At 45.8% G+C, this 26,953-nt stretch overlaps 1 protein-coding gene across 1 annotated transcript; it reads left to right on the top strand.

Annotated features, from left to right (window-relative positions):
• The first annotated feature begins 239 nt into the window (after positions 1–239).
• On the top strand, positions 240–26,953 carry Tspan13 (tetraspanin 13). Its single transcript, XM_050158692.1, has 6 exons — positions 240–464; positions 19,905–20,072; positions 21,013–21,093; positions 22,238–22,351; positions 24,383–24,496; positions 25,922–26,953. The coding sequence occupies exons 1-6, from the start codon at positions 402–404 to the stop codon at positions 25,994–25,996; spliced, it is 615 nt and encodes a 204-aa protein (XP_050014649.1). The 5' UTR covers positions 240–401; the 3' UTR covers positions 25,997–26,953.

Genomic DNA, 26,953 nt, shown 5'->3' with positions numbered 1-26,953 from the left:
CAGAGGCCACTGTCACGAGCCCGGGGCCCGGTTCCCTGCGGGACGGTCCAGACCCCCTCCCCCTCCGCAGAGCTGCCCCGCCCCTCCCGGATCCGGGTCGGCCGAGCGCATTGATTTGCATATTTCTACCTTTGTTCCCGGGCTCTGGCCAATCAGAGTGTGGGACGAGGCGGGGCGGAGAGGCGGGGCGTACGCTCGGCGGAGCTGCGGCGGCCCGCAGGTTGCAGAGTGGGTGGGAGCCGCTGCGGGCGCGGCACTGCAGCCCCAATCCTGAACCCCGAACCCCGAGCCCAGCACCCAGCCCCGGCCGCAGGCCCCGGAGGCTAGGATCCAGCGGGTACCTTCCCGGCCCAGCCGAGGACGTTTCGACCCCCAAGGCGCCCACCAACCCACGCGCCACGATGGTGTGCGGGGGCTTCTCGTGCTCCAAGAACTGCCTGTGCGCGCTCAACCTGCTGTACACCGTGAGTAGCCCCGCGCCCGGGTGGCACCTGCGGGGCCCGCCAGCCTCCTCCCGGCCAGGCTGGCCAACTGCACCCCATCCCTCGCCCCTTGCAGGCTTCCCACGCCCACAGGCTCGCCCGCGCCCCCCCTCTCCCCCGCCCAGGACCCCGATCCCTGCTTGTCGCAGTCTCCGCCCGTCCTTCATTGTGGCGCTCGCCCCTCGCCCGACTCTCTGCAGCCCTTCCCGCTCACGCATCTCTCCCCAGGATCCCATCCCCATCCCTCCAACCGCACGCTCCCGGCTGGCTATGCCATCTGGAAGCGTGATCGGAGGCTGGAGAACAGCCCGAGCTTGGAGGACAGTTTGGGGGGTGGGATAACGTGGCCTGGGGTGGAGCAGGCGGCCTGTGGATGGCGCGCTTCTGGCTCAGCTCTGAGCGCTGTGGTTTGAATGGAGGCTGCCAAGGGGGTTCACAGGATATCCGTGGCTTCCGAAGTTTGTTTCGTGCTTACATAAAGTCTCTTTGTTGATGTTCCTGCCAGTGAGGTTCCAGCTTGATGCTTTTCCCATGCCTTCTTCCCATCTCCCTCTTTATCAATATTCAAACTCCATTTCAGGCGAAGTCCTTTAGCACACACACACACACACACACACACACACGCACGCACACTCACACTCCACCACGTAAGTCGTTTGTTCTTTTTTTTTTCTCCCTGCTTATTAGCGCATACCTCCCAGTTTTCACGTTGAAAGCTCGTTTTGATTTTTGAGGCGTAATTTTAGCTGAACAGGAGGAAGACGAGGTGACGTTTATTGAAACCCGTCTACACCCCAGCCTTCTCCATGTACGTTTGCCATTCTGTTATTTTTCTGTGTCTACGTTTTCTAACGGTAAAGACCAAAATATATTTTCATAGCTGGTAGTCGGTGGGTCTGGAGTGGAACCGAGCTGTGGAATCTCGATTTTCCCATAAGCTGTCTCCACTGCGTGGACGAAACTTCCTCTCGGCCATCTCACGCCGTCGCAGACTTGCTGCTCCCTTCTATAAATACACCTGGTGCTTGCAGCACCCACTCTGAAAACAAACCCGGCTCCCCTGTGTTAGCTGAGCCAGGCCATCTGGGGCAGCTTAGGTTACATCTATGGGCAAGAGAGGCTGACTGCTTGGGCTTAAGAGCAGACACAACCGTTCATTTTTCCCTTTCTTCTTTTGGTGTGTGTCTGAACATGATGTCAGGGCTTTGAAGGTAGGCCAGAAATAGACATCAATGGCGTAAGCTTTTCTGGCTAGCTCTGAGGCATCTAGACAACGCGTTCAGAAATGGTGGACTCGGCAGAAAGGGTCTAGAACAGGGGGTGATACAGCTCCTTGTAATTGGAGCTTCATGTCAAGGCGCGCATCGAAATCCACAAGTCTCACGCGAGGCATGCTTACCATGTTGCTAATTAAGTAAATTCCCATCCGTTCTTCCACCGTTTTCTCCGCTTAGCATGGACGACATGCGTCACATTCTATTTTGTGCCCCACCCCCTCCTGCTTCGGTGATTCAGTCATGTGTTTACCTGCTTCTCCATCTTCCTGTGCCTGCGTACACACAGTGCAGTGGCCGCTTCTGTGCTGCCCTGGCTGCCTGTGTGCATCAGTGTGCATTATATACGTTTTTTAAAGCAGGAAGGGTTTTTCAATGCCAAGTGCCGCTGCTTTCAGGATGCACTGTTTTAGCTGTCACGTCATGAACGCCAGGAGAATGAAAAGCTAACCAGAAAGGGATATGTTACGATTATTTAATATATGTCTTAAACTATTGACCTCCAAAATGTGTTTTATTGAATTTTTTAACAGGTGTGCAGTAAAATTTAATTAATTGGAATTCATAGGACTATAAATGTGGTTAGCGTTTTAAAATCCTAACTATTTTAAACAAAGAGACAGTTCTTAAAATAAATTATTATCTGCCTGTCTCGTAGACATTGCAAATAGGTTATAATACAGTAAGTTCAAGGGGAGGTGAATGAGAGGGAGAGAGGGGCGAGATCTTAACCAGTAGAAAAACCTCCTGCAGCTATCGGTTAAGTTCTGTGTCCTCAGCAGCTCCCTCCACATTTTAAGAAGTTAAAAAAAAATGTGGTAGCCATGGAGTTGAGCTTGGTCTCTGGGAGGTGTTTTTTTTTTTTTAGGGCAGGAATAAAAAGATCCTTTGTAGGTTCGCCTCCGGCCCTGGTAACTGCCTCTAAGGTCTGCTCAATGCTGCGGGATTAAATATGAGGTCATTTCTCCAAGTGTTCGAACCAGGCCTGCCGGTGGGAGTGGCAGGTGGAAGGTTCCTGGCTGTGTTAGCCGTCACTGCCTCACTGCTGTTGTTCTGAAGCATTTCCTGAGGAACCTGGGGTCTAGCAAAGCCGTGTGTATCCTCAAGGGATCCAGCTAGCCAGACCTCGGTCACTATGGCCACTTCAGAAAGAGAAAGCTGGTCCCTAAAACAACTTGGAAGGAACATCGCCTCATTTGCCTCGGGAATTCAGTGACCCTCTGGAGGCTAATGGTGGGTTTTTGTGCCTTTCTGCCGGTTCCTCAGTGCTGGAACAACCAAGGGTTAATGTGCTGTATGTAAACAACCTGTAGTGTTGATGAAAAGGGGAAGCCCAGCCGTGTTGTAAGGCGAGGGCCCCTTGCAGCAGGACTTCCTGTAAGTAAAGATGACCAGCTTCTGTATCCACAGTGTTGCTGTGTGTTGTCATTAGCCCGGAAATGCGGTGGCCAACAAAATAGGGCTCTCCAGTAAGGATGCTTTAGTGAAGACTGTGTTTCACTTTCTGCGTACGGTTGAGGACGGCAAATGGATCTAGAAGCCCTGTGTGAATACGTACTTGCCCTGTATGAAGGCTCGATTTGGGCATGTCACATGGTGTGTAAGAGCCGAGACACCTTAAACTTTAGGACCGAGTGAAGTCTTGCTGAGCTAGGAATCAAGAAGGGGTGTTTGAACTGAGGAAACGAAAAAGTAGCTTGCGAGTCTCTTTCATTTCTTCAGGACATACATATAAATTAAAATTAGTTTGGGAAATTAATTGCTTTATTTATTTATTTTGAGACAGAGTACTGACCAGTCTGGTCTTGATCTATGTAGCTCCGGCTGCCCTCAAACTTGGAGTCTTCCTGCCTCAGCTTCTTTTTCCATTCAAATTATTTAGCCGTTTATGAAATAGTTAATCAAATACATAACCTCCTACTAATGCAGAATTCCAAAAGTTCAAGGGTGGCAGGGTAAGTTTTGCTTTCGGTTATGAAACAGTTATGAATCGCTTATTTTATCTCATTCAAATGACTGTCTCCAGGTTCCCTTGCAAGACCAGGAGAGGTTTCAGATATTTATGTATGATGTTGGCCGTTCAGAATACCCACTGAAAAGCACAATTTCAGATTCCCTAGAATCTAAAGTTCCTGATGCTTCATTTTGGGGCAATGAATCTCACTTGAACCTCACTGAAACCCTCACTCCAATGCTTGTGTTCAAAACCACTGACTCGGGTTCTGGAGTGCCAGGGTAGAAATCTACAGCCACGCTCTAAAATAGGATGCATTTTTACATTCATGAATTTATTTATTTACTTTTATGTGTCTGAGTGTTTCTGGGCATGTATGTCTGTGTATCATGTATGTGCTCAGTGCCTGAAGAGGCACGGGGTCCCCTGGAACCGCAGTTGCACATGGTTGGAGCCACCATGTTGGGTGCTGGGAATTGAACCTGGATCCTCTGCAAGAGGAGCCAGTGCCTTCAACCACTAAGCCATCTCTCTAGCCTCTGAATATGTTATAGCTGAAAATATTTTGATAAGTGTTGAAAAACAGTCTCTAAAAAATACACATTGTTATTTGTGGGAAATTGTAAGAAAGGTGAAGTGACTGTATTAAAATACATAATATATTGGAAATTTTTCCCCACGGTACTGGCAACTAATTCCAGGGCTTAAAACATTAAGTAATTGGATAGATGATTTTGTAAAATAGAATCAAACAGAAAAATATGACAGAAAGTGTTTTTATTATACTCTGGCCTTTCAGAGATGCCCTACTGTGCTGACAAGATGCCTCAGCAGATAAAGGAAGGCACCTGACGGTCAGAGCTTGATCCCCGGAACCCACGTGGTGGACGGAACTCCTATAGTCTATAGGAGTGGTGTAGTATCGTTAGTAATCATATTGTGGTTGAAATTATAGGTGGCATGGTTTGATATATAATATAAATGGTTTAATATATATGGGTTTTAACTTCAGAAAGTAGCATGAAGTTAAAATCAGAAAGAAATTTTGTAAGTTGTGTGTGTGTGTGCGCGCACGCGTGTGTGCGTGTGTGTTCTTCTAAAATCTTCCCAGGTTTTTCTCTTTTACCGTTTCTTAATTTGCGAGTCTTGACTGCTTAGCTCAGGGTGGCCTTGCAACTGGCCGCCATCCCCCTGCCTCAGCCTCCCGTGGGATTGCCACCGTTCCTTGCCATGCCCAGGTGAGTTCTTTTACTTACTTTCCTTGGTAAGTAGCCCACTTCACAGTTTTCCCTTCTACGTCTTTGCTTGTTTAGAGAAGAGTTCCCCTGACATATCAGACAGTATACTGGTTGTCGTAGCATGTCTAACATGAGTGCTGGCTTAGCAGAGCCCGAGGACCTGAGTGTGGTCCCTGGGACGCTGGCCCTGGAGCGAGAGAACCCATTCCTGCCCGTTGTCCTCTTCTGACCTCCTCCGACCTCCACGTGTGCTCCGCGGCACGTGTGCACTCTGTCCGCCCCACACAATGGATGGATGAATGAATAGATGTAATTAAGAAATAAAATTGAGATCTATCTTATAATAGAATGGAAAAAGTTCGTAAACGGGAGGAGAAAAGTGTTACCTGGTTTATTTAGGAGGCCAGCTCGTCCAGCGCTACCCTAAACCACACAGCTTTTTTGTTTTATTTTTTGTTGTTTTATCTGCAGCCTCTTCATTTGCAAATTGATGATGATTTCGTTCTTCGCTCACGGAACTGTGACGGTAAAATAGCGTAGACCGTGTGAAACACTTAGTCGTGGTAAAGAAATAGAACTAAGTCCTTACAGCTTCCAGAATGAAAGGTGAATTATTCAAAACTTTTGAACTATAGACCTGTGCGCTATAACGAAGGATTTTTCAAGGCATTGGGTTTTGACACATAAGTCAGTGTGCTCCAGGGAAGCAATTCATAGCCTCAAATAAAAACAAGGGTCTTTTACTTGTAAGAAGATAACGGCTGGTATGTGTTGGCTATAAACATAGAATTACACTTTGTAGATTATTTTTTTTCTTTAAATGTGTATTATGTGCGCCTCATGTTTGCAAGGCAAGTATTCTACCAGCTGAGCTCTACCCCCAGCTTTTGGGGTTTATATTTAGCTATATTTAATTAAACATATATTTAAATATTTAATATAAACTTATATTTAATATAAAATATACCTAGATATATTTTACATTTAGTATAGATTTTAGTGCCATTCTAGTAATTAGAATTCTGGCAAATGGTAGTTTTTATTTCCAAGTAAAATTATTACTTCAGCTAAGGAGAGTCTTAACTGAAATTGCTTTGAAATGTTTGCATTTAGCATTTTTCAAAATTCCGATCATTTAAAAAATGACTCTAATTTGTTTATTTTGCTTTGCGTATTTATTTTTTTCAAAATATTTATTTATTTATTTATTTATTTATTATGTATACAATATTCTGTCTGTGTGTATGTCTGCAGGCCAGAAGAGGGCACCAGACCTCATTACAGATGGTTGTGAGCCACCATGTGGTTGCCAGGAATTGAATTCAGGACCTTTGGAAGAGCAGGCAATGCTCTCAACCACTGAGCCATCTCTCCAGCCCTGCTAATTTATTTATTTATTTATTTAGAGACCAGGTCTCACTGTGCAGTCTTGGCTGGCCTACAACTCATTATGTAGAGCAAGGTGGCTTCCAGCTCAGAGTTGCCTGCCTCTGACTCCCCAGTGCTGGGATTAAAGGTGTGAGCCACCACCATACCCAGCCTCAATTTTCACTTATGAATCAGGGTCTTGAGCCATTCAAATTTAATTTTTTCTGGCTTCTGCTGTTCATGCTGATTTATAGGCATGTGATACCACACTTGGCTCTTCAGATTACTCTGATATTTTGATTTATGATTAGGTGTGTGTAATAATACCCTATTATTCAAGCCACTATAGGCCCACCTGGTCCTTGACACTCACCAATGAGAAGTTCAGAGTGAAGCAAAGTTACTCTGTTCATTAAATTGCAAAGACAAGATGTACTCGACAAGAGTCAAGTGTGAGTGAGGAGAGGGCTGTACCTAAGTGCATTACCTGTACGTGATTCGGGGCTTTGAAGCCACGGAGTCTGCCACTAAGTTCAGTTTGTTCTTTTGGACTCATTTTCCTTACCCACACAATTCTGTTCTTGAGGAGTTTTAGGTATTTTGTTAGGCTTACACACAAAAGATCTAGGAAGATAGTTCATTTATCCTTAGGTCACAAGGACATTGGACTTCAGGCATAGGCCATTAGTCATTGTAACTGTCTTGTTTGTGTAGTTTCTGAAAAAGGGGAGTGCAATTCTTTTGTAGTATTCTGGTTAGAGATGCCAGAATTCCTGGCTGTCAGCCAGCCAGAAACAGCAATCAGAATCAGGAGAGGAACAGAGAGGGTTTTTCTTTTCTCATGGCCACCTGCTTCCGAACCAGTAGTCTCCTCAGAGTAAAATGGGTACAGTTGTGCCTGCAGAAGCACTGAGGGTCTCCTCAGAGTGAAACAGGGTACAGATGTGTACACAGAAGACCGAGGGTCTCCTCAGAGTGAAACAGGGTACAGATGTGTACACAAGCACACCGAGGGTCTCCTCTGAGTGAAACAGGTTACAGATGTGCACGCAGAAGCACACAGGGTCTCCTCAGAGTGAAACAGGTTACAGATGTGTACACAGAAGCACACAGGGTCTCCTCAGTGTGAAAGAGGTTACAGATGTGCATGCAGAAGCGCTGAGGGTCTCCTCAGAGTGAAACAGGTTACAGATGTGCACACAGAGGCACCGAGGGTCTCCTCAGAGTGAAACAGGTTACAGATGTGCACGCAAAAGCACGGAGGAAATTCACAAAGCTATTGCTGAAACAGAAGCTTGGGATAAACATGTTTTCAGCCAAAGTGAAAGAATAAATTCTGGGCATGCTTTGAGGGTGGGGCCAAGATGATTTCTCATGGATTGACAGTGGGGTACCAGAGAATGAGGCAAGTGACAGAGGCCAAGTGGTTGTGGCCCAGACCCTGCCAAGATGGCATTGGGTTGGCAGGACCAGAGAAGGTTCAGTATTAGGTGTGAGGTCAGAGATTCTCAGGCAGTTGTTAACGAGCCTTTGAGACTCAGCACCGGACTCAGCGGAGAGGGCTACCAGGAGGTACCCCTTAAGGTACCATGAGCATCAGAGTGGCCTTAGCAGAGCCGCCATGGGATGAAGGCAGTCAAGTGGGTGGACTCTGGGAAGGAGCCGGGAAAGGAAGAGCTGGAGGAGACTGTGGTGGAGTTAGTCACTGGAGAGGCCGAGAGGCGTGCTTGAGCCTGTGTGTCAGGTGGTGCTGATAAGGAATTAAACCTAAATTAGCTGTCATTTTGTGCCTTCCTGACACCCTTGGATGACTTGGTGCTGGGGATTGAGCCTGGGGCTGGCTGTGTCTGAACTGTGGTGCATGCTAGACAGCTCCTCTCCCAACTGTGCTCTGCCCCGGGCACTAATTATTGTATTTAACACGAAGAAGTCATCCCCTCCTTCTCTTACAATAACAACAGTAAGCCCACGTGGCCACCATTTCTTAGCTGACCGCACAGTGCAGCCCAGCATTAGTTACGGATCACAGAGGTCAACAAGGGGCTGTTTTGCCAGTATCCCCACCTCTGTTTTGTAACCGCTGCGGAAGAAAAAAAGGGGATGGAGTTTCGTTGGCAGCTGAAGGTGCCATTTCAAAATAATTGGCCTTAGAGAATGATTAAGCCAGGATCCCTTACTTTTGGTTCTTTCATATCCTTTCATTAGAGGAGTCAAGTGCGTTGTGTTTTGTACCTTAGAGCCCTACAGATGTGTGCAGGGACACTTCAGTTTTGTGTCACGTAAGGAATCACAATGAAGAAAGCGCTGTAAGTTCATAGCAAAATGCTTGAAGCATTTAGCGAAAGGTGGTTTAAGGCCTATGTATGTTGTAATAGGAGCGGCGGGGCTGCGTCCCCAGCACCCCGGCCGCCTGGCTAGCTTATGCCCCGAAATAACAACACACAAACTGCATTCATTTAAACACTGCTTGGCCCATTTCTATCTAGCCTCTTCTAGGCTAATTTTCACATATTAATTTAGCCCATTTCTAATCATCTGTGTAGCACCGCTAGTTGCGCTTACTGGGAAGATTCTAGCCTATGTCCATCCTGGGTCGGAGCTGCCTGGGAGAGAGGAGCCTGGCATCTCTGCTCCAGAGAGCAGAGCTGTCAAGTCTGAGCTCACTTCCTCTTCCTCCCAGCATTCTGTTCTGTTTACTCCTCCCACCTGTGTTTTAACCTATCAGGGCCAAGCAGTTTCTTTATTGCTTAACCAATGAAATCAACAGATTGATATATGACACTCCCACATCATATGTATACATCAATCTCTTTGTATGGTGCTGATGGAGTACGGTCCTATGCTCTCATAATAATATTTTAAGTTTTCTTGCCTGCTACTTCAGTTCACAAAGAACTGTTGCTTTTTGTTTATTATGAGACAAAGTCTCACTGTAGCTCTGGCTGGCTTGGGCAGGTTGGATTAAAGGTCATAGAGATACCTGCCTTTGCCTCCTGAGTGCTGGGATTGAAGGTATGTGCCACACCAAGCCAGCTGAGGAGCCAGCCATCCTTTGTTCTATCCTTCCCTCTCTTCCTCCTTCCTTCTCTCCCTCCCTCCTTCCCTCCATCCCTTTGTATTGTGTGTGTTGTGTGTGTGTGTGTGTGTGTGTGTACCTCCTGTGTGCAGGAGTATATGGAGGGCAGAAGGTCTCAGATCCCCTAGAACGGGAGCTGCAGATGGTTGTGAACCACCATGTGGGTGCTGGAAATCAAACCCGGATCCTCTGGAAGAACAACACATGTTCTTAACCAGCGAGCCACGTCTCCAGCTCTACTTTTTAATTTTTTGATTGTTTTTATTTTCTGTGTCTTGGTGTTTTGCCCCCATATATGGCTGTGTGTCATGGGCATGCCTGCTGTCTGAGGCGGAGGTTGGGAAAGGACATCAGAGTCCCTGGTCCTGGAATTACAGATGGTCCTGACCCTTCAGGTGGGGTTATTGGGAACCAAATCTGGTCCTCTGAAAGAGCAGCAAGTTTCTTTAATCCCTGAGCCATCTCTCCAGCCTCTTGTTTGTTCTGAGACAGAGCTTTCGTATGTAATGCTGGATGGCCTGGAATTCAATAGGTAGGCCAGGCTAGCATCAATTACATGGTACTTGCCTTGCCTCTGTCTTTGAAATGCTGGGGTTACAGGTACATACATGTCACCATGCCTGGCCATCAGAATATCCCTTTTATTTTAGAGCTAACAAGACATTTTGAATAATAGCAACAGCTAATCTATTTCTGATGATCAAAAGAAGTAGCTGACTTAGAAATACTCTTAATCTCGTCTTCATCTTATTCTTGAACTGGGTGGGTATTTGATGAAAGAATGTACAAGAATAATCTGGAACATGGCTGGACTGAGTTTCTTTCCCTTCAGTAGTGTATAGATTGAAGAATAAGCATTTCCTAGTACACTGATGAGGAGCAGTGAGAACCCCATCATCTAGCAGTTTGCTCTGCCACCTCTTCTGCTCTAGGCATTTAGCCAAGTGCTGGGAATATAAAGTGCATGTGTATATATATAATCATATATAAAACATATGCTTTGACTGCAGGCCACCTGAAGTGTTTAGGGCACCTTTAAAGACGCCAAAGCTGGCTGGGGCTGGAGAGCGGAAGGTAATGACTAACCTCCAGAGGTAGTCACACCTATTGCATCTCCGGATTTAGAGCGCATAGGAGTACAGACTTAATATTAAGTCAAGATAGGCACGATGCCGGCATGGGAATGACCTATTCTGCCTGCCTGTGTCTGTGGTGGTTTCAATGAGAATGGCCCCCATAGATTCATATATTTGAATGCCTTGTCCCCAGTTGGCGGAACTGTTTGGGAGGGACTTGGAGGTGTGGCCTCGTTGGAGAAGGCATGCCATTGGGGTGAGCATTGAGGGTCCAAACGCCGCTGGCTGTTCCCAGTTAGTGTTTCTCTCTCTCTCTCTCTCTCTCTCTCTCTCTCTCTCTCTCTCTCTTTCTCTCTGTCTCTCTCCTTCCTACTTTATGATAAGGATGTAAGCTCTCAGCCTGCCTGTCTGCTGTCATGCTCTCCGCCATGATGTTCACTAACCCTCTGACACTGTAAGCCCTCCATAGACTCTTTCTTCTAGAGGCTGCCTTGGTCCCAGTGTCTCTTCATAACAAGAGAAAAGTAGCTGTGATGGGGTCTTAGTCCATTTTCTGTGGCTGTAATAGAATATAACGGACTAGGCAATCAATAAAGAAAAAAGGGCTCCTCACAGCTTCTAAAGGGTTACCTACATCTTCTAATCCATCATCGAGGCCCTACCTTCAGGACCATGCCTATCCTGAATCACTTTCCGAAAGCCCCTTTTCCAGTGTTGGTCAGACGTGTTGGTGCTGTTCTCTGGGCTGTGCTGTCTTGAGCTTCCGCTGACGACATTTCCCTTAGGGTGCAGTGGTGGCACCTGGGGATCCTCCTCTGGGGATTTGTTAGGGGAAGCTGTGCTAGATTTAGACACCTTCCTAGTCTTGCTGCTGTGACCCTTTCCCATCACAGCCCATTTAACTCCCTTTAAAGCTCTCTTTGTATATCAAATTTTCTTTGTTTTAAAGGGAAAACAGGAAAGGTTGGTGCTTCCTGCTCATAAAAACAGCACCATCAAGGAGTTAACGGGGCCGTAATCTGTTTTTATCGGCATTTCATCTCCCAGAGGAAGGAATCTATTTGTCACGGCTCTAAATTTACTTTGTGCTACAATTGCTTTCATAAGAAAACCGTTATTATTCTTGAACAAGTGTCTTTGTAGTTGCTTTGTCTCCCAAGGTACGGTGACAGGCTTGGATTTTTTAATTATGCAGCTACTGTTAATTTCACTTGAAGCTGTAATTTTTAGATTACTAACTTGGACTCGTAACCTCATTCCCCTGAAACTGTAAGCCAATGGTAACGTTTAATTATCACGGCTGAGAGAGATAAGTCGTTTCATTATTATATGAAAAAGGCTCCTTTTTCATAAAAGTTAAACAGTGAAAATCTATCTTAGAAGTCCATTAAATATCTTTAAGTGCTGTTTCTATCCTGAGAAATTAATTGTGACTGTTAGGTGGGTTTTAGTTTTGATATGTCAGAAACACCGCTCACAAGCCAATACGTCCTTTTCAGATTGTTTATATTATAGGTCTTTCATTTGTGTGGGGGTTTTGTTTTGCTATCCTATTTTTCGTTTCTTTTTTTAAAAAAACTTTTTTTGGATTTTTCAGACAGGATTTCTCTGTGTAACAGCTCTAGCTATGTAGACCAGGCTGGAACTCACTCTGTAGACCAGGCTGGCCTCAACCTCACAAAGATCCACCTGCTTCTGTCTCCCAAGAGCTGGGATTAAAGGCATACAGCACCACTACCCGGCTCTTTTACTACTATTTTTGAAGATTTATTTTTATTTTTAATTATATGGATGTGACAGTGTCTGAGTGTGAATTTGAACAAATTCATGTAGAGCCCATGGAGGTCAGAAGAAGATATTGGATCCTCTAGGGTGTGAGCTGCCTAACGGTGCTGCAAACTGAACGTGGGTCTTCGGAAAGAGCAGTGTTGACTCTTAACTTCTCAGCCATCTCTTCAGCTGCTGCTGCTTCTTTTCTTCTTCTTCTTCTTCTTCTTCTTCTTCTTCTTCTTCTTCTTCTTCTTCTTCTTCTTCTTCTTCTTCTTCTTCTTCTTTTATTCTTATTTTATGTGTCTGAGTGTTTTGTCTGCAGTATGTATGTGGCTCCACCTGTGACCTCCAGAAGAGGGTGTTGATTCTTTGGAACTGAAGTTATGATGTGACAGTTGTGAACTGTCATGTGGGAACCAAACCCGAGCCCTCTGCAAGAACAACAATACTCTTCCTTATCTGCTGAGCCGTTTCTCCAGCACCTATTCTTGTGTTTTAATCAGAGAAGGTGATTAGTTCAAATAAGTTCATGGTCATGCTGTCTCATGTGAAGAGTCGGTTTGGCATTCGAGGATTGAATCTGCATTTTTTTGCCTTTGGGAATAATCCCTTACAAACGATGATTTCTGTCTGTGTGTTTGTGCTTGAGGGTGCAGGAGAGGGGACGAGGGTGTGTCTGGTTCACATTTCAGACTGTTCAGGTATGATGGACCTGGAGATCTCATTTGTTATCTCTGTGCTGACAACCTAACTTAGGCCCTACGTGTACAAGGCAAGCACCGCTACTGGGCGGTCAGGAAGTTATTGCCGGTGGCCTTCTGGAACATGTCTCTTTTGTTCGTTTCCTTTTCCTCAGTGGCAGTGACATGTGGAAGGAATCCGGATGGCACTGGACGAGTCCCAGGTGGGGATCAGCAGCTGTACGGATGAGGCAGGATGCTCTGATTGATAGGAAGAAGCAAAGCGGAAGGATTTTGAGTTGGTGCACATATAAGAAAGTTTCATAGTTTATTAACTAGGCGGCTTCATAGACACAGACGATAGCATGATTAAGTCCTGTGAACTTGATAGCTGGACTTTAGAGGTGCCCAGTGTTCTGCCACGACATCTTCGATGTCATGTTGTGATGTTAGCGGAACCGACAGTCACTCCGCACCCCTTTTACCTACCCCGTTTCTGTAAGCAGGCGCTGTCTTGAAATCCACCCCTGGCATGGCATGCCCGTTTATTGACTTAGACGACAGCTCTTAAGCCGCAGGAAATTGTGTTGCTAGTTTGTGTTTGGAAATGGACATATTTCAGCAAGATTTCTATAATACTTGATTTATCTTTGGTTTTCGAAGTTTATTGATTGCACTGGAAGAGATTCAGATCACTTGTATTCTGTTGTGTGATGACACAGGGTTTTGGATGCCCAGTCGTAGGTGTGGGGTTGAGTCCATTGGTTTCCTGGTTTACACAAGGGTGTAGCGGTGTCCTGTGAGGGTCTAGTGGGCAAAATGAGTCTCGAGGATTAACCTGAATGCAGAATTGCTAGGCTGGTGAGAGATCCAGGGCTCCTGCCAAATTCCGACTTTTCCCTCCTGCCTGGAGGTCAATTTCGGAATTTAGTATGTGTGAGATTGTGTTTGTTCTAATATTTATGATTTTGTTTGTTGATTGGCTTTCCATCAGCCTCTTGGGAGCTCTATTACTGTGTCTTCCCCATAGACTCATAGATTTCTTTTATCTTAGGTCATTTGAGAATTTTGACTGATAAAAAGCTTCTCTTTTTAAGATCCGGGCTGTTTGGGGGTTGGGATCTGCCCCTGTCTCTCATGAGTCACTTTGGTTTGCTTCTCTGAGGTTTTCCTCGCCCCTCGGTCATTCCAGCTGGTGATTAGCTTCCATCTGAACCATTTGGCAGGCGGGTTCCTGCACGCATGGGGTTGGGTGCATTTCAAGGCCTAGAGGATGGCCTGTTTTGTTTCACGACTTTTGAAGATATCCAGAGGTCTTTGCAGTCTCCCTTTCCAGTACTTTACCTTGAGAAAATAGCGTTCTGCATCACAGCTGTGCGTGGGAACTGGTTTCACTTCCCAGTTCGGCTTGGCCTGAACCCAGAATCTCCTTTAGACTCTGCCGTTCTCGGACCCCACGCCCCAGTGGGTTGCTCTCCACCAGCTGGGCCAGGGCAGCGAAGACTTTCAGTTCTTGCTTTGAGGGTCTATGGGGCTTCGTGTAGTGTCTCTGTGTATGTTAAAAACCCTTTTCATTTGTTTGAAATATAGCTCGGCAGGAAGGATTGCTGTTTTATTTTAATTAATCAGTCAGTTAGCTTACATGTCTTTGTAATGAGTGGATGGGTGTGGGCCAGAGCCACTGTGCTGTGGGGACTTGTTCTCGCCTTCACCGTGACTCCCAAGGGAGGCTAGGGAGTAAGCTCAGGCTTGAGCAAGCAAGGGCTTAGGACTGCTGAGCAAGCCCACACCTACTGTCCCCTCTAAAAAAGGTTTTAAAATTTTTATTTGTTTTTTGAGACAGGGTTTCGCTGTAGCTATCAAGCCTGTCCTGGCACTAGCTCTTGTAGACCAGGCTGGCTCGAACTCACAGGGATTCACCTGCCTCTGCCTTCCGAGTGCTGGGATTAAAGGCGTGCGCCACCACCGCCCAGCAAAATTTTTATTTATGTCGCACGTGTTTTGTCCTGTGTGTGTGTACCACATATGTGCACTAGGTGCCCCTAAAAGGCACCTGAGGGCATTGGGGCTCCTGGCACTGGAGCTACAGGTTGTGATCTGTCTTGTGGGTGCTGTGAGTGGAACCAGGGTCCTCTGAAGAGCCGCCAGTCCTGAGTGGCTGAGCCATCCCACCATCCCCATCCCCTGCAACCCCTCAAGAGGTAGGGTCTTATAATCGAGGTCTGACTGTTAGCTTGACGCTTGTTATGTAGTCTGATTGGTCTTGAACTCTTGGAACGCCTCCTACCTCAGTTTCCCTAGTTCTGGGATTGCAACTGTGGCCATCATGCCCCATAGGAAGGATTCATGGTATTTCAGAACTGCCTGTGGTAAGCCGAGTAAGGCTTGTCCTCAAAGGCCCTGTGTAATCCTGGGTTCAGATGTGTCAGGAATACGCTTCTCAGGCTTTTCCCATTGTTCTGATCAGGCAAACGTTCAAGACCACTGCAGGTTTCCTGTTGTTGACAAACCACTGCACCTGTAGCGGCCTGCAACAACAGGATGTATTCTCCGCACCAGACATCAGAAGTCGCTGCAGATCGCGGAATCTGCTTCCTAAAGTCTAGTCCTTGCTTACCTTAGCCTAGAACGCTTCCTCTGCCTTCAACGCTAGCAGCATGCCATCCCGAGCCTCCCAGACTGCACTCTGCTTCCCTCAGCAAAGTCCTCTCTGACGTGAACCCTCCTCCTGCCTCCTCCAAGGACTCTGGAACTATTTAAGTCTTATTTAGATAATCCAGACTAACCCTATCTTGAGATGTCAATTGAATCCTGTCTTCAAAGTCCTCTTGGCCAATCTCCTCATGCTGTGGACATTGGCCTTTGGAGCCGGGCATCATGGTGTATTCCTGTAGTCACAGAGGATTGCTTGAGTCTGGGAGGGACGTGGGAGCCAGCTGGGACGTCAAGGGAACACCTCATCTCATAAAGAGGAACGTGCTTTAATGTACTTTTTTTTGTCTGCATTCTTTGGCTTATTATGTTCACCTAGGTGTGCGTGTTTTTTAATCTATAGTGTGACACACTTTATAAAAACCTCTAACAGCAATTATTTGTCCTCTTGTGAACTTTCATTTTCCTACTGACTTCTAGAGCAAAAGTCAGTGAATGACAGCCTGCAAACACCTTAATTCAGGCACACATGGCATTTTTATTGTAATGGTATTTTATCTATAAATATCATTACAATACAATTATATTTATTCATTTTAACAGTTTGTTTCATATGTGTCTCTCTCTGTGTGTATAGCATGATTAATAAGAACCCAGAGACAGATATTAGGATTCAACCTGAAGGTCAGAAAAGCAAAACAGCCAGCCACTGGCTTTTCTACCTCAGTCTGAAATGGCGATCCTGCCTCCATGAATCTCAGAATGAGGCTGTGTCTGAGAGCTGTCTCCTCCCGTTTTATATTCCTCTCTAGGGCTGGGATTAAGGGTGTGCACCACTACCCCTGGTTTCTGCTGGTCTGTAAGGCTGACCCGTGGGGCTGTTTCACTCTCTGATCTTCAGGCAAGCTTTATTTATTAAAATACAAATGAAACATCACTACATTTGTGTTTGTGTGTGTGTGTGTGTGTGCACGTGCATTCCAACACGTACCTACAGTTCAGAGACCAGTTTCCAGGACGCAGGAGTTCTCTCTCCCCACTGTGGGAGCCTGGCAATGACCTCAGGTTGTCCGGCGTGGCAGCAGTCACCCTGACGGGCCGAGTCATCGTCTTGTTGGTCTGGATTCACATTTTTAAATAATTTGAAAAAAAAAATAATCAAAGGGAGAAAAATACTTTGATACATGAAAATTCATGGACAGTCTGAGAAGAAGGTGTTGATGGTTGAGCTGGCACCAACATGTCATCTCAGTTCGTGGGAAGCCAGGGCAAGAGAACCCTGATTTTGAGGCTAGCCTGAGCTACCCGACCTTACCCCTGCCTTTCTAAAATCCTTCCAACAAAAATGAAGCCAAACCTAAGCAGACAGCAACAAAACTCCTAAACAAAACAAAACAAAACCTCAGAACCCCAGTTAAATGAAACTAAAAGATGGGTTGCTGTCAACACGGCCCTGCTCTTCTGTCTGTACTGTATGCCTCGGTACTTGTACCATGTTGGAACTGAATGATCACGGCAGGGCTGTGATCTGCACAACCAGGCCATGGAACAGAAAATTTCCAACTTCTGTCATATGCCCCATCTTTAAGTCTTTCACTTATTTTTTAGTTTAATGCTTAAGAATACTTAACTTTTAATATTCTTGATTTTTAAAAATCCCGTTAACATACTAGTGATTTGGCATGATCTTGGAAGGATCACGTGCATACATGTATACCATCCAGGGTATGTGTGGAGCTCAGAGGGCAGCTTCTGGATTGTCCTAGCCTTCCTCCTGGCTGAGGTCATGTCTCTTTGGTTTCTGTTGCTGGGCTGTGTATTCCATGCTGTGTGGCCCTAGTGCTTCCATTTGACTCTCTTGTGTCCCTTCCGGGCAGTGCTCACAGGGGTGCTGTTACATTTGTCATTGTCTGTCCAGGAGCAGTCTTGGGTGTCAGGCTCATGTGGCAAGTGCTTTTACCTGCTGAACCACGTTCCTCGCCCAGAATTTTTTTTTTGTTTTTAATGTTGAATGAAGCGCAGATTGGTCTTCTTGTCCCCTGAGTTATTGAATTAGTAAACCAGACTCCCTCTCCATAACTTGGTGTTAGCAGAGGGGCTGGGGATGGAGAGGAGTCAGTATTACCATGGACACAGGCTGTGGTGCCCAACTGTTGGTCAAACGCTAATCTAGGCACTGCCATAAGAATATCTTGTAACTATGACCAGAATTTATAGTCGGTTGATTAAATGAATCAGACCACCCTCCAGAGTGTGGGTGTGAATCAGACCACCCTCCAGAGTGTGGGTGTGAAGTCTTTACATCAACTGGTGTTTCCCAAGGAATAAAGGTGCCCTGTCCAGATTTCTGCCTGGTCAGTCACAGATGTGTGGACCAGATGTTTCAAACCTCTCCTGTCTTAGCCTCCCTTTCTTCTGATACATAGAAACAGATGCGTAGATTAGAGAGCTACTCCGATGTGTGTGCTTGTGGAATGCTTGCCCCATCCTGAGATACAGCGATGATGCTAAGCCAGGAAGAAGTGAGGCCCTTCCTCACACCTTCCTGACGTGCCTGCTTTTACTGGCTGTGAAAGGAAGTGTGCTGATTTGGGCGTTCCAAAGTCAGAAAGAAGATCCCTTGTGAAGGGGCAAAGGGCCTTTTCTCAGCTCTCCATCGTTTAAAATTGTGAGGTGACTGTGAGAAGCTACGTAACAGAACTGCCAAGGAGCAGCAGCTGAGGAGGGAGGTGGGACTTGAAGGAATGCTTGCCTTGTTCTCTGTGTACTAGCCACGGTGATGGAGGCCGTGAGTTCCCTGCCACCGGACACTGGTTCTGTGGTCCTACAGATGATTTCCTTTGTTCTTATGTTTTGGCTCTTTAACCAAGATTCTAGAAAGAAAATGTTTTGGATAAAAATACAAATAGATGAACACTATCAGTTTCGTTTGTATCTCTACGTATGTAAATATCTTTTTTAAAACCATTTCATATAAAGTATTGTTTAACCCATAAACAATGATACATATTAGCAGAAAAATTCAAGTGATAATTTGTGTATTGATAAACAGAGTTTACCAAGTCTTTTAGTAATATGATGCTAGAAAAATCTAGTTTTGAATTTTGATTTTTCCTAAGTGGGCATTACACTGCCACATTAGCCCAGGAGACGAGTGACCGCACGTGTACAAACGTTCTCTACCCCGCTCTACAAACCCGCTCCACCCTTCTCTGAAACCCGCTCAAGCTAGCTGTGCCTCCTGTGGGTTAATTATAATCCCTGTGTAGTTTACCATTTATTTGTTTTGTTTTTAAGTGATTGTAGCTGTGAGTTTTGTAATCCCTGTTACACACGAGTGTGCTCGCCCTTCTGATTGTGTTCCACAAACCTGTAAATAAAATGACTGAGTATGTCATGCTTTCTTCTTGCCCAGATGGCTTTCCCTTTTAAATAGCTAAGCTCTCCTGCCCTGTTTTCATCTGGATGGCTTTAATAGCCTCTTGTGCCTCCGTATTTTAACATACTTGATGTTGACTGCAATGAACTTCCAGAGTAGTTCTGCAAACAGTTTTCACGTGTTCTCCAGGGCAGGCCTGTAAGTTCCAAGGGAGGTGGGAGCACAGGAGTCCTTCCTTGCTCCTGGAGAGACCGATGTGGGAAGATGGTAGAGTGAGGAAGGAAACAATAGCTTCCTATTCCAGGAACATAGCTTGCTGGGAAGGGAGGACTGGCTGAGTTGTTTGGGGAGGAGTGGGAGGACAGAGGGGGCTGCAGGCCCACCAGGGTGTGAAGGAAAAGAAAAATAATTTTCATACGAATAGTTCAGAATCACGGGCTGCCAGTTGCTCACATGCAAGCCTTGTAATCACGTGACCTCTGAGACACCTTCGTTGCCTTCTGGGTTAGTGTTAGTCTTTTTTAAAAAGCATAATTGAGGGCCAGATTAAATTAATTAATACAACAGTATCCATGGAGGCTTGTGTGTTTCCGTCAGCTTTCTGTATCTAAGGGTTTCACATTCATGGGTTCAGTCACCTGGATCAAAAATTGCTCCGTGAGCACAGGTTTTCTTGTGGCTGTTCCTCTGACAGTTTGGTAATGTCTCTTAGTCTTGACACTGCTTTAGCGACTCTTGAGTCACCCAGAGGTGGTTTGATGCTTGCAGGAGGATGTTACAAGTTATACACTGTGATGACTTTTTCTATGAAGCTTGAATTTGCTGTATGTGGTGGCGGGTTCTGGAACCAGCACCCTGGGGATCCTGAGGGACGCCTGCCCTGCTACAAACGTGACTAAGATGTAGACGCCTGACAGTGCTGGCGCTGTACAACTAAACCTCCGTGTCTCCTCAGCTGGTCAGCCTGCTGCTCATCGGGATTGCCGCTTGGGGCATTGGCTTTGGGCTAATCTCCAGTCTCCGGGTGGTGGGCGTGGTCATCGCCGTGGGCATCTTCCTGTTCCTGATTGCCCTGGTGGGGCTGATTGGCGCTGTGAAACATCATCAGGTGTTGCTGTTTTTTGTATCCTTTTTAAAAACCAGGATTTTTACCTCCATCAGGTGACGTTCTCACTCATTATTGGTTATATTTCAATGGTTGCTACTAATTAATATCATTAGGGAATTCATTGCTACGAAGCCACCCTGAGGACAATGTAGGACTATGTGTAAGGAAAAGGCCTTGTGTTTAGTTATCCTCACCCTTCCCCATCACATCATTCTGAGTTCTACTAGCTGGGCATAATTCTGATTTTCCTGCACATGTTCAGAGTTGAACTGAACTCATTTCGTTACTTCTAGGCCTTCCTAACACGTTAATCTTTGGTTGAGAACTTTACAGTATTTTATTCTCTAGATAGTTGTCTGTATCTGTTTTTTTTTTATTTTAGAGGTTTCAGAATTTGTATTTCATTTTGAATCTGAGTTTTTCAAAATCTAATTCTCCTCTTTCTTTTTGAGACAGGCTCTCTGTAGACTGGACTGACCTCTGGCTTGGACAGTCCTCCTGTCTCTGCTCCTTAGGCCCTGGGATTGCAAGTGTATCCCACCATGCCTGCTGTATGTAATTATTCATCTCTGTCTAATGAATTGGTAGTTATAGTGTATTAGGAAAATGATACAGTGTATCACTTTGAACTTTAGTAACACCGTTCTAGTTTCTAGGTGAATTGCTTAGAGTGGACTGTCAACATGCCTGCTGTATGATCTTACACAGCATTTACAGTGTCGCTAGCAGCAGGTAAAGGCACCTGCTGCCAAATCTGAGGACCAGACTTCAATCCCCGGGACCCGCGCGGTGGTCAGAGAGAACTGACTCCTGCAAGTTTTCCTCTGCTGAACAGTGTGGCACAGGCAGATATACCGTGTGTATGCCCCTGCCACACTCACACGCCTGATGAAGAGATAAGGGTAATAACAAAAGATAAATTAAAATAAGATAGTCCTTAACTTGTAACTCTCAGTATATGATCATTCTCCTGCTCGTATTTATTGTTCAGTTCTCCGTGTCTTGTGCTTGCCTAGCGCTGAATCAGGACCAACAGGTAAGTAAAGATTTTTTTTTTTCTTTTTCTTGTTGAGACAGGGTCTCACTGTGTAGCTTTGACTGTCCTAGAACTATAGACCAGGTTGGCCTCAAACTCACAGAGATCTGCCTACCTCTGCCTCCTGAGTGCTGGTATCAAAGGTTTGCATCATTGCTCCCAACGGAGTAAAGTTTTCATTTTATTTTACTTTATTATGCAACAATAGCACAAATATGAAAAAGATGGGAGGAAATGATTGGAGAATAAACATTTCTTTGTAGCACGATTAATAAAATCCCAGAGACAGAAATTGGGGTTCAACCTGAAGGTCAGAAAAACAAAACAGCCAGCCACTGGCTCTTACCTCTACCTCAGTCTGAAATGGCCATCCTGTCTCCAGGAATGTCAGAATGAGACTGAGAGCTGTCTCCTCCCTCCTTATACTCCTCTCTAGGGCTGGGATTAAGGGGGTGCACCACTACTGCCTGGTATCTATGACAACTAGTGTGGCTACAGGGATTAAAGGTGTGTGCTGCCAGTGCCTGGTCTGTAAGGCTGACCAGTGCAGCTGTTTTACTCTCTGAACTTCGGGCAAGCTTTATTTATTAAAATACAAATGAAATATCACTACATTTCTTCTTGCCAACCTTGCCATTTTACCCCCGCTCCCTAACTTTCTTGCTCCTGCATGGCTAGTGGAAATGGTTGCTGGGGCGGTGCTCTCAGGTCTTGGTGATCTCTGCCCTTAAAGAAGACTTAACCCTCACTGGGTGGAGACTGCTGTTCTCAAAAGGTGGCTCCTCTTCCCCAGGGGCTCCAAAGTGTCCATGGTTTCCTTGTAGCAGTTACTCTTTTAAAACTCTTTTTGTAGAGAAAAAAAAATGGGTTTCTGAGTTGGAGCAAGGGAAACTTTGTATTGTTACACTTAGAGACTTAGGCCTTTGAAGCAAGTACTGTTCTAAATTGCTTGTAAAAGCCCAGGGCCTTTTCATTCGTAGAAGTATTGCCTTAAGTGTTTTGCAAACCTAGGGATGCGATTTTGAAAAGGTGTGCTAGTTTTGTAGAAACTGTTCTATGCCTGCTCTACTTCCACCCGCAGGCTCTTGGTGTCTGTGTTCTGTGCCGGGATAATGTGTTTTCATGCATCTGTGAACTGTTTTAGGGCCAGCTGCTGGAGGTCGGATGGAACAATACGGCAAGTGCTCGAAATGACCTCCAGAGGAACTTGAACTGCTGTGGCTTCCGAAGCTACAACCCAAATGTCACCTGCCCGGCTGTAAGTCAGTTCTGTTTGTTTTCCTTGAATGTGTTCCCTACAGTTTACTAGGGATTCGCAGAGAAGAAAAGGCCTCTCGATGCTGCATCATCTTCCAGGACTGTCTGGCTAATGCCTCTGCTCCACTTTTCATAGGTCCCATTGTCACACTTGCCCATCCCGTGTATGGTGAGACTCGCCACATTTATTTTCTTGCTTGTAATTCTTCCTCATTCAGTTCCTGTAACAAGTTGTGAGGGAGACATGATCGGTCTCGGGGATTTTTGTTTTTGCAGTTTATAAGAGAAGGGTCTGTATTAAATCGCTCTCTTAACTAGCCCAACACCTCCAAGGTAGAAGACCCATTGAACCACCCTCCCCACTTTCCCTTCCTCCGCCTCACAATTTCTCACTCTTTCTGTTTGGGTTTGAGCTACTTACTGATGGACCAACGGGATCCATCCTTCTGTTTCCTACTAGACGGGTCTACCTAACTCAACCCCAGCCCTGTAGGATAGGCTCAGGGCTTGGCTCGTCTAGAACATTCATATTTTGGGGCAACTCCTCTTACAAACTGTCTAAGGCCTAAGCCGTATGTCTCTCTTCATGGAGGCCTTTGTGAGACTGTTTCTCTGTATGGGTCTGTATCCATTGCTATGAAACATGTGATCACAAAACTTATGGCCTAAGACAGCTGTCTGTTTATCCTCTCCGCTTTCCATCTCCGGCTCAGAGGTCTTAGTTTGTTCTCCAGATGCTGTGATAAAAACCTGCCGAAAGCAGCTCAAGGGAGAATGGGATTAATCTCGCTTGTAGTTCCAGGTTCCGTTCTGTCATTGTGGGAACATCACACAGCAGGAGCTTGGGGAGCTGGTCCCTGGCAACCACTATTAGGTGGGGAGAACAAGGAACGCATGCGCGCTCCTGCTCTGTTCACGTTCTCCCCTCCCCTGACTAGGGAGAATGGTTGCATCCCCGACGAAGGTGGTTCCTGCCACATTTTAACATGTTCATGTTCATAGCATATTCAAGACAACTCCTGGCAGGTGATTCTAGCTGTCTTGTTGACTGTTAACACTGGATGCTCACGGTGCTGAAGTGAGGTGACGGTGGCGACTGGAATTCACGCGAGACTCGGTGTCCTCGCCTTGCTCAGGGGACGTCTGTAGGCTCATTGTTCTCGCAGGATTGTCCTGTTTGTTGGTGGCTGTCAGCCGGGGTCTTAGTCACCACTGTGAAGGGGCACTATGACCAAGAGAGCCGTACTAGAGAAAGTGTTTAGTTGGGGGCTTGCTTACAGTTTCAGAGGCTTATTCCATTATCACCGTGGAGGGGGATAATGTGGTTTACAGGCATGGTGCTGGAAAAGGAGGTGAGAAGGAAATCTGATCTGTAGGTGTGTGTGCGCGTGTGCATGCGTGTGTGTGTGTGTGTGTGTGTGTGTGTGTGTGTGTGTACATATATACAGAGACAGATAACTGGGCTTAGCATGGTTCCAAACCCACCCCTAATGACACACTTCCTCCTAATCTCCATATCCTTTCAAACAGTTCCACTCCCTGGTGACCAAGCATTCTGATGTATGAGCCTATGGGGGACATACTTATCTGAGCCACCACAGCTGGGTATCTGACCACGCATGCAAGTCAGTGTGAGGACCTCTGAGCTGGTGGAATGGAGTCATACACAGTGCAGTCTTGACATCTACCCATCCCACTTACAGTTCCCAGAATGGGGTGGAGCCTACAGAGCACGTGCAGACTAGATGTCCACCCATCCCATTTATAGTTCCCAGAAGGGAGTGGAACCTACAAAGCATGTGCAGTCTAGACGTCTACCCATCCCACTTACAGTTCCCAGAATGGGATGGAGCCTACAGAGCATGTGCAGGAAATGGCCACCTTGGAAATCTATACACAATTTAAAATCCATCCTCAGACTGGATGCAGCGCCCTAGCCCTGAAGCTTGTTCGTGAGCAGTGTTAGTTCTTGCGTGTTTTATTTCCTATACGCGCACTATGAAGTAACAGGTCCTGTCTTTTCTTTTGGCAGAGCTGTGCTAAAATGACCCACAAGTGCTTACCGTGCGCCCCCATCATCGAAGCGTATGCTGGAGAGGTTTTGAGATTTGTTGGCGGCATTGGCCTCTTCTTCAGCTTCACAGAGGTTGGTCCTCCCCCTTGGTCGTAGGGAGTTCTGGTTTGTATTTAGGACACAGCATTGCACTTCAGCATAACATCTGACACTAGATAGTTCCCTTTCCCTGAGGTCACACAGTGTGGACGGAACACCCCCAGCTTGGAATCAGACATCTGGCAAACCCAGCGTGGGCTCTGTGATGGGTGCCATTCTTGACCTGCTTACCCCTGTAAACAGTTAAAAAAAATGAAGAAATTAGGCTGGGTGGCTCTGGGCTTTCTTCTCTTTCTAGACTTACACGATAAATTATGGTTTAATTTCATCATAAGCAGAACATTAGTGTTATTTAATACATGTTAATATATAATATTATAATCCACACATATGCATATATGCATGTAACGATTTGCTTTTAATTATTGCCTCTGTTGCTGGGTAGTGGTGGTGCACGCCTTTAACCCCAGCACTTGAGAGACAGAGACAGGCAGATCTCTGAGTTCAAGGTCAACCTGGTGCACAGAGTGAGTTCCAAAACAGCCAGGGCTGTACAGGAAAACCCTGTCTCCGGGAAAAAACAAAACAAAACAAAACTGGAAGAAATCTGGGAATAGGAGTTGTGAGACAATCTCTCCCGGAGAAGAGCTCACTGGTGGGTTATCCAGTACCAAGTGGTCAGCCCTGAAAACATACGTAGAATAGCATACATGGACTGAGAAGGTTATGTTTAGGAATACGCGCGCATGCACTCATGCACGCACGCACACACGAGCGCGCGTGCGCGTGTGCACACACACACAAGAACAACTAATGAAAGAAGAGGCATGAATCTGAAGGAAAACAGACAGGGAAAGATATATGGGAAGGTTTGGAGAGAAGAAAGGAAGGGAGAAATGTAATTGTATTATAGTCTCAAAAGTAAAAATATATAAAAATTGTGTTACTTTCAACTTAAAAAAAATGCCTCTGAAACTGAAAGGATAAAAGGCGGCAGAAAGTGGTCCCTGTGATGGGCCCTGCCAATGTGCGCTGCTGAGAAATTACACCCAGAAACAGATCTAATGCAAGAGGTTTATTGGGTGAGGGGAGAGAGAGAGAAAGAGTGAAAGGCCATCTCAGAGTCTAATCTCTCTCCTCTTGTCTGATCTCTGCTCCCTCACCTTGCCCACCTCGGCTCCCTCTTATCAGGGCTACAGTGACTGCACCCTGGAGCCCACCTGGAAGATCCCTCATAGCGTAATGAGACCGTCAAAGGTCCCTTTACTTCAGAACATGTTCTGGGCAGCACGTAGTCCACCACAGGTCTCCTATTTCAGTGTGATTAGGGCCTGCCCTTTAATTTGTCTGAAGTCTCTCCTCTGAGCAAAAAGCAAGCAAAAGTGGTTCAGAAGTTTCAGTTATTCTGTTGATTAACTCAATCTATAGAGCACTTAGTTTTTCTTCTTTTAATTCCAGATCCTGGGTGTTTGGCTGACCTACAGGTACAGAAACCAGAAAGACCCTCGCGCCAACCCCAGTGCTTTCCTTTGAGGAGAAAACAAGGAAGAGTTTCCCCGTGTTGATCTTGCTCCCTTTCTCTAATCTTAAGTTAAGCTTCTTTGTTCACTGATAGAGCAAACAGTATCTGAAAACTACATTATCAACAGTGGAATTAAATATTTTCACTCTTAACGTTTCTCTAAACGTGTTTTGTTGACATTGCTGAAATTCATTGTGTCCCCGACCCTCAGTGGTCCCTGTAATCTGCTGTTCTTGGTGTCTGGCACTGCCCACTGTGGCCTTTCCTGCTGTAAAACTGTATCTGGCACCCCTGGGGAAGTGGCCCTGCACCCCGACATCTCGGTCTCCCCGGGATAACTGCAGGGAGTGCCGCGCTGTGCAGGTAGCTCCCGCGGAAGACAGCTGAAGCTGATGGAGCCGGCGAGGCAGAGGGTCTGTTGTGTTCAGTTCCATAGGCGACATCTGAGTTCCCAGTACCTTTTGTCTTTTCAGGAAAGCTGCACTGTAGAGACAAGTGTTATCATAGAAGTGATCGTTTAGTTCTCGTAGTCCATCACGATACATCTGTGTAGTCTAGAAGTAGCCGTGTCTTTAGGAAACTGAAGTTTAGTTTTTGACTTTTATACTCAAAGGCAAAGGAGGTGACCCCGTTTGGGAAATGCTCTGGTGTGTGACAGTTATCGTCAGCCTTCGAAATGGGATGAGCTTGAGGAAGATAGTGTATATATGCATAATCTGACACCCTTTTGTTTTAAATAACTTGAAGTTTAAAACACTGTATTTGTAAGCAACTTGCAATCGCTACGTTGGCCCATGTAACAAAAAGATATTTGGTTATCTTAAATAACCTTGTCTTGATATTTCTTGGTATTGTGACAGTGAATTGTCAAATGCAAACATATTTAAATGTGCTACCTCCCATAAGTTGAGAGAAAAATGGTGTTTGTGGCTTGTATGTTACATTAAAAATTAAAAGCTGGAACCCTT

Source organism: Alexandromys fortis, unplaced genomic scaffold, assembly GCF_014885135.2.
Source record: "Alexandromys fortis isolate MF-2015 unplaced genomic scaffold, M_Fortis_MF-2015_v1.1 scaffold_101, whole genome shotgun sequence".
In the NCBI taxonomy this organism is placed as follows: Eukaryota; Metazoa; Chordata; class Mammalia; order Rodentia; family Cricetidae; genus Alexandromys; species Alexandromys fortis.
The sequence above is the reverse complement of the archived record's forward strand: the minus strand, read 5'-3'. Positions and strand labels throughout refer to the sequence as shown.

Coding starts and splice junctions, on each gene's coding strand:
- Tspan13 (XM_050158692.1), top strand. CDS start 402: ATGGTGTGCGGGGGCTTCTCGTGCTCCAAGAACTGCCTGTGCGCGCTC. Junction 465..19,904: donor CGCTCAACCTGCTGTACACC/GTGAGTAGCCCC, acceptor GTGTCTCCTCAG/CTGGTCAGCCTGCTGCTCAT. Junction 20,073..21,012: donor ATCAGGTGTTGCTGTTTTTT/GTATCCTTTTTA, acceptor TGTAACTCTCAG/TATATGATCATTCTCCTGCT.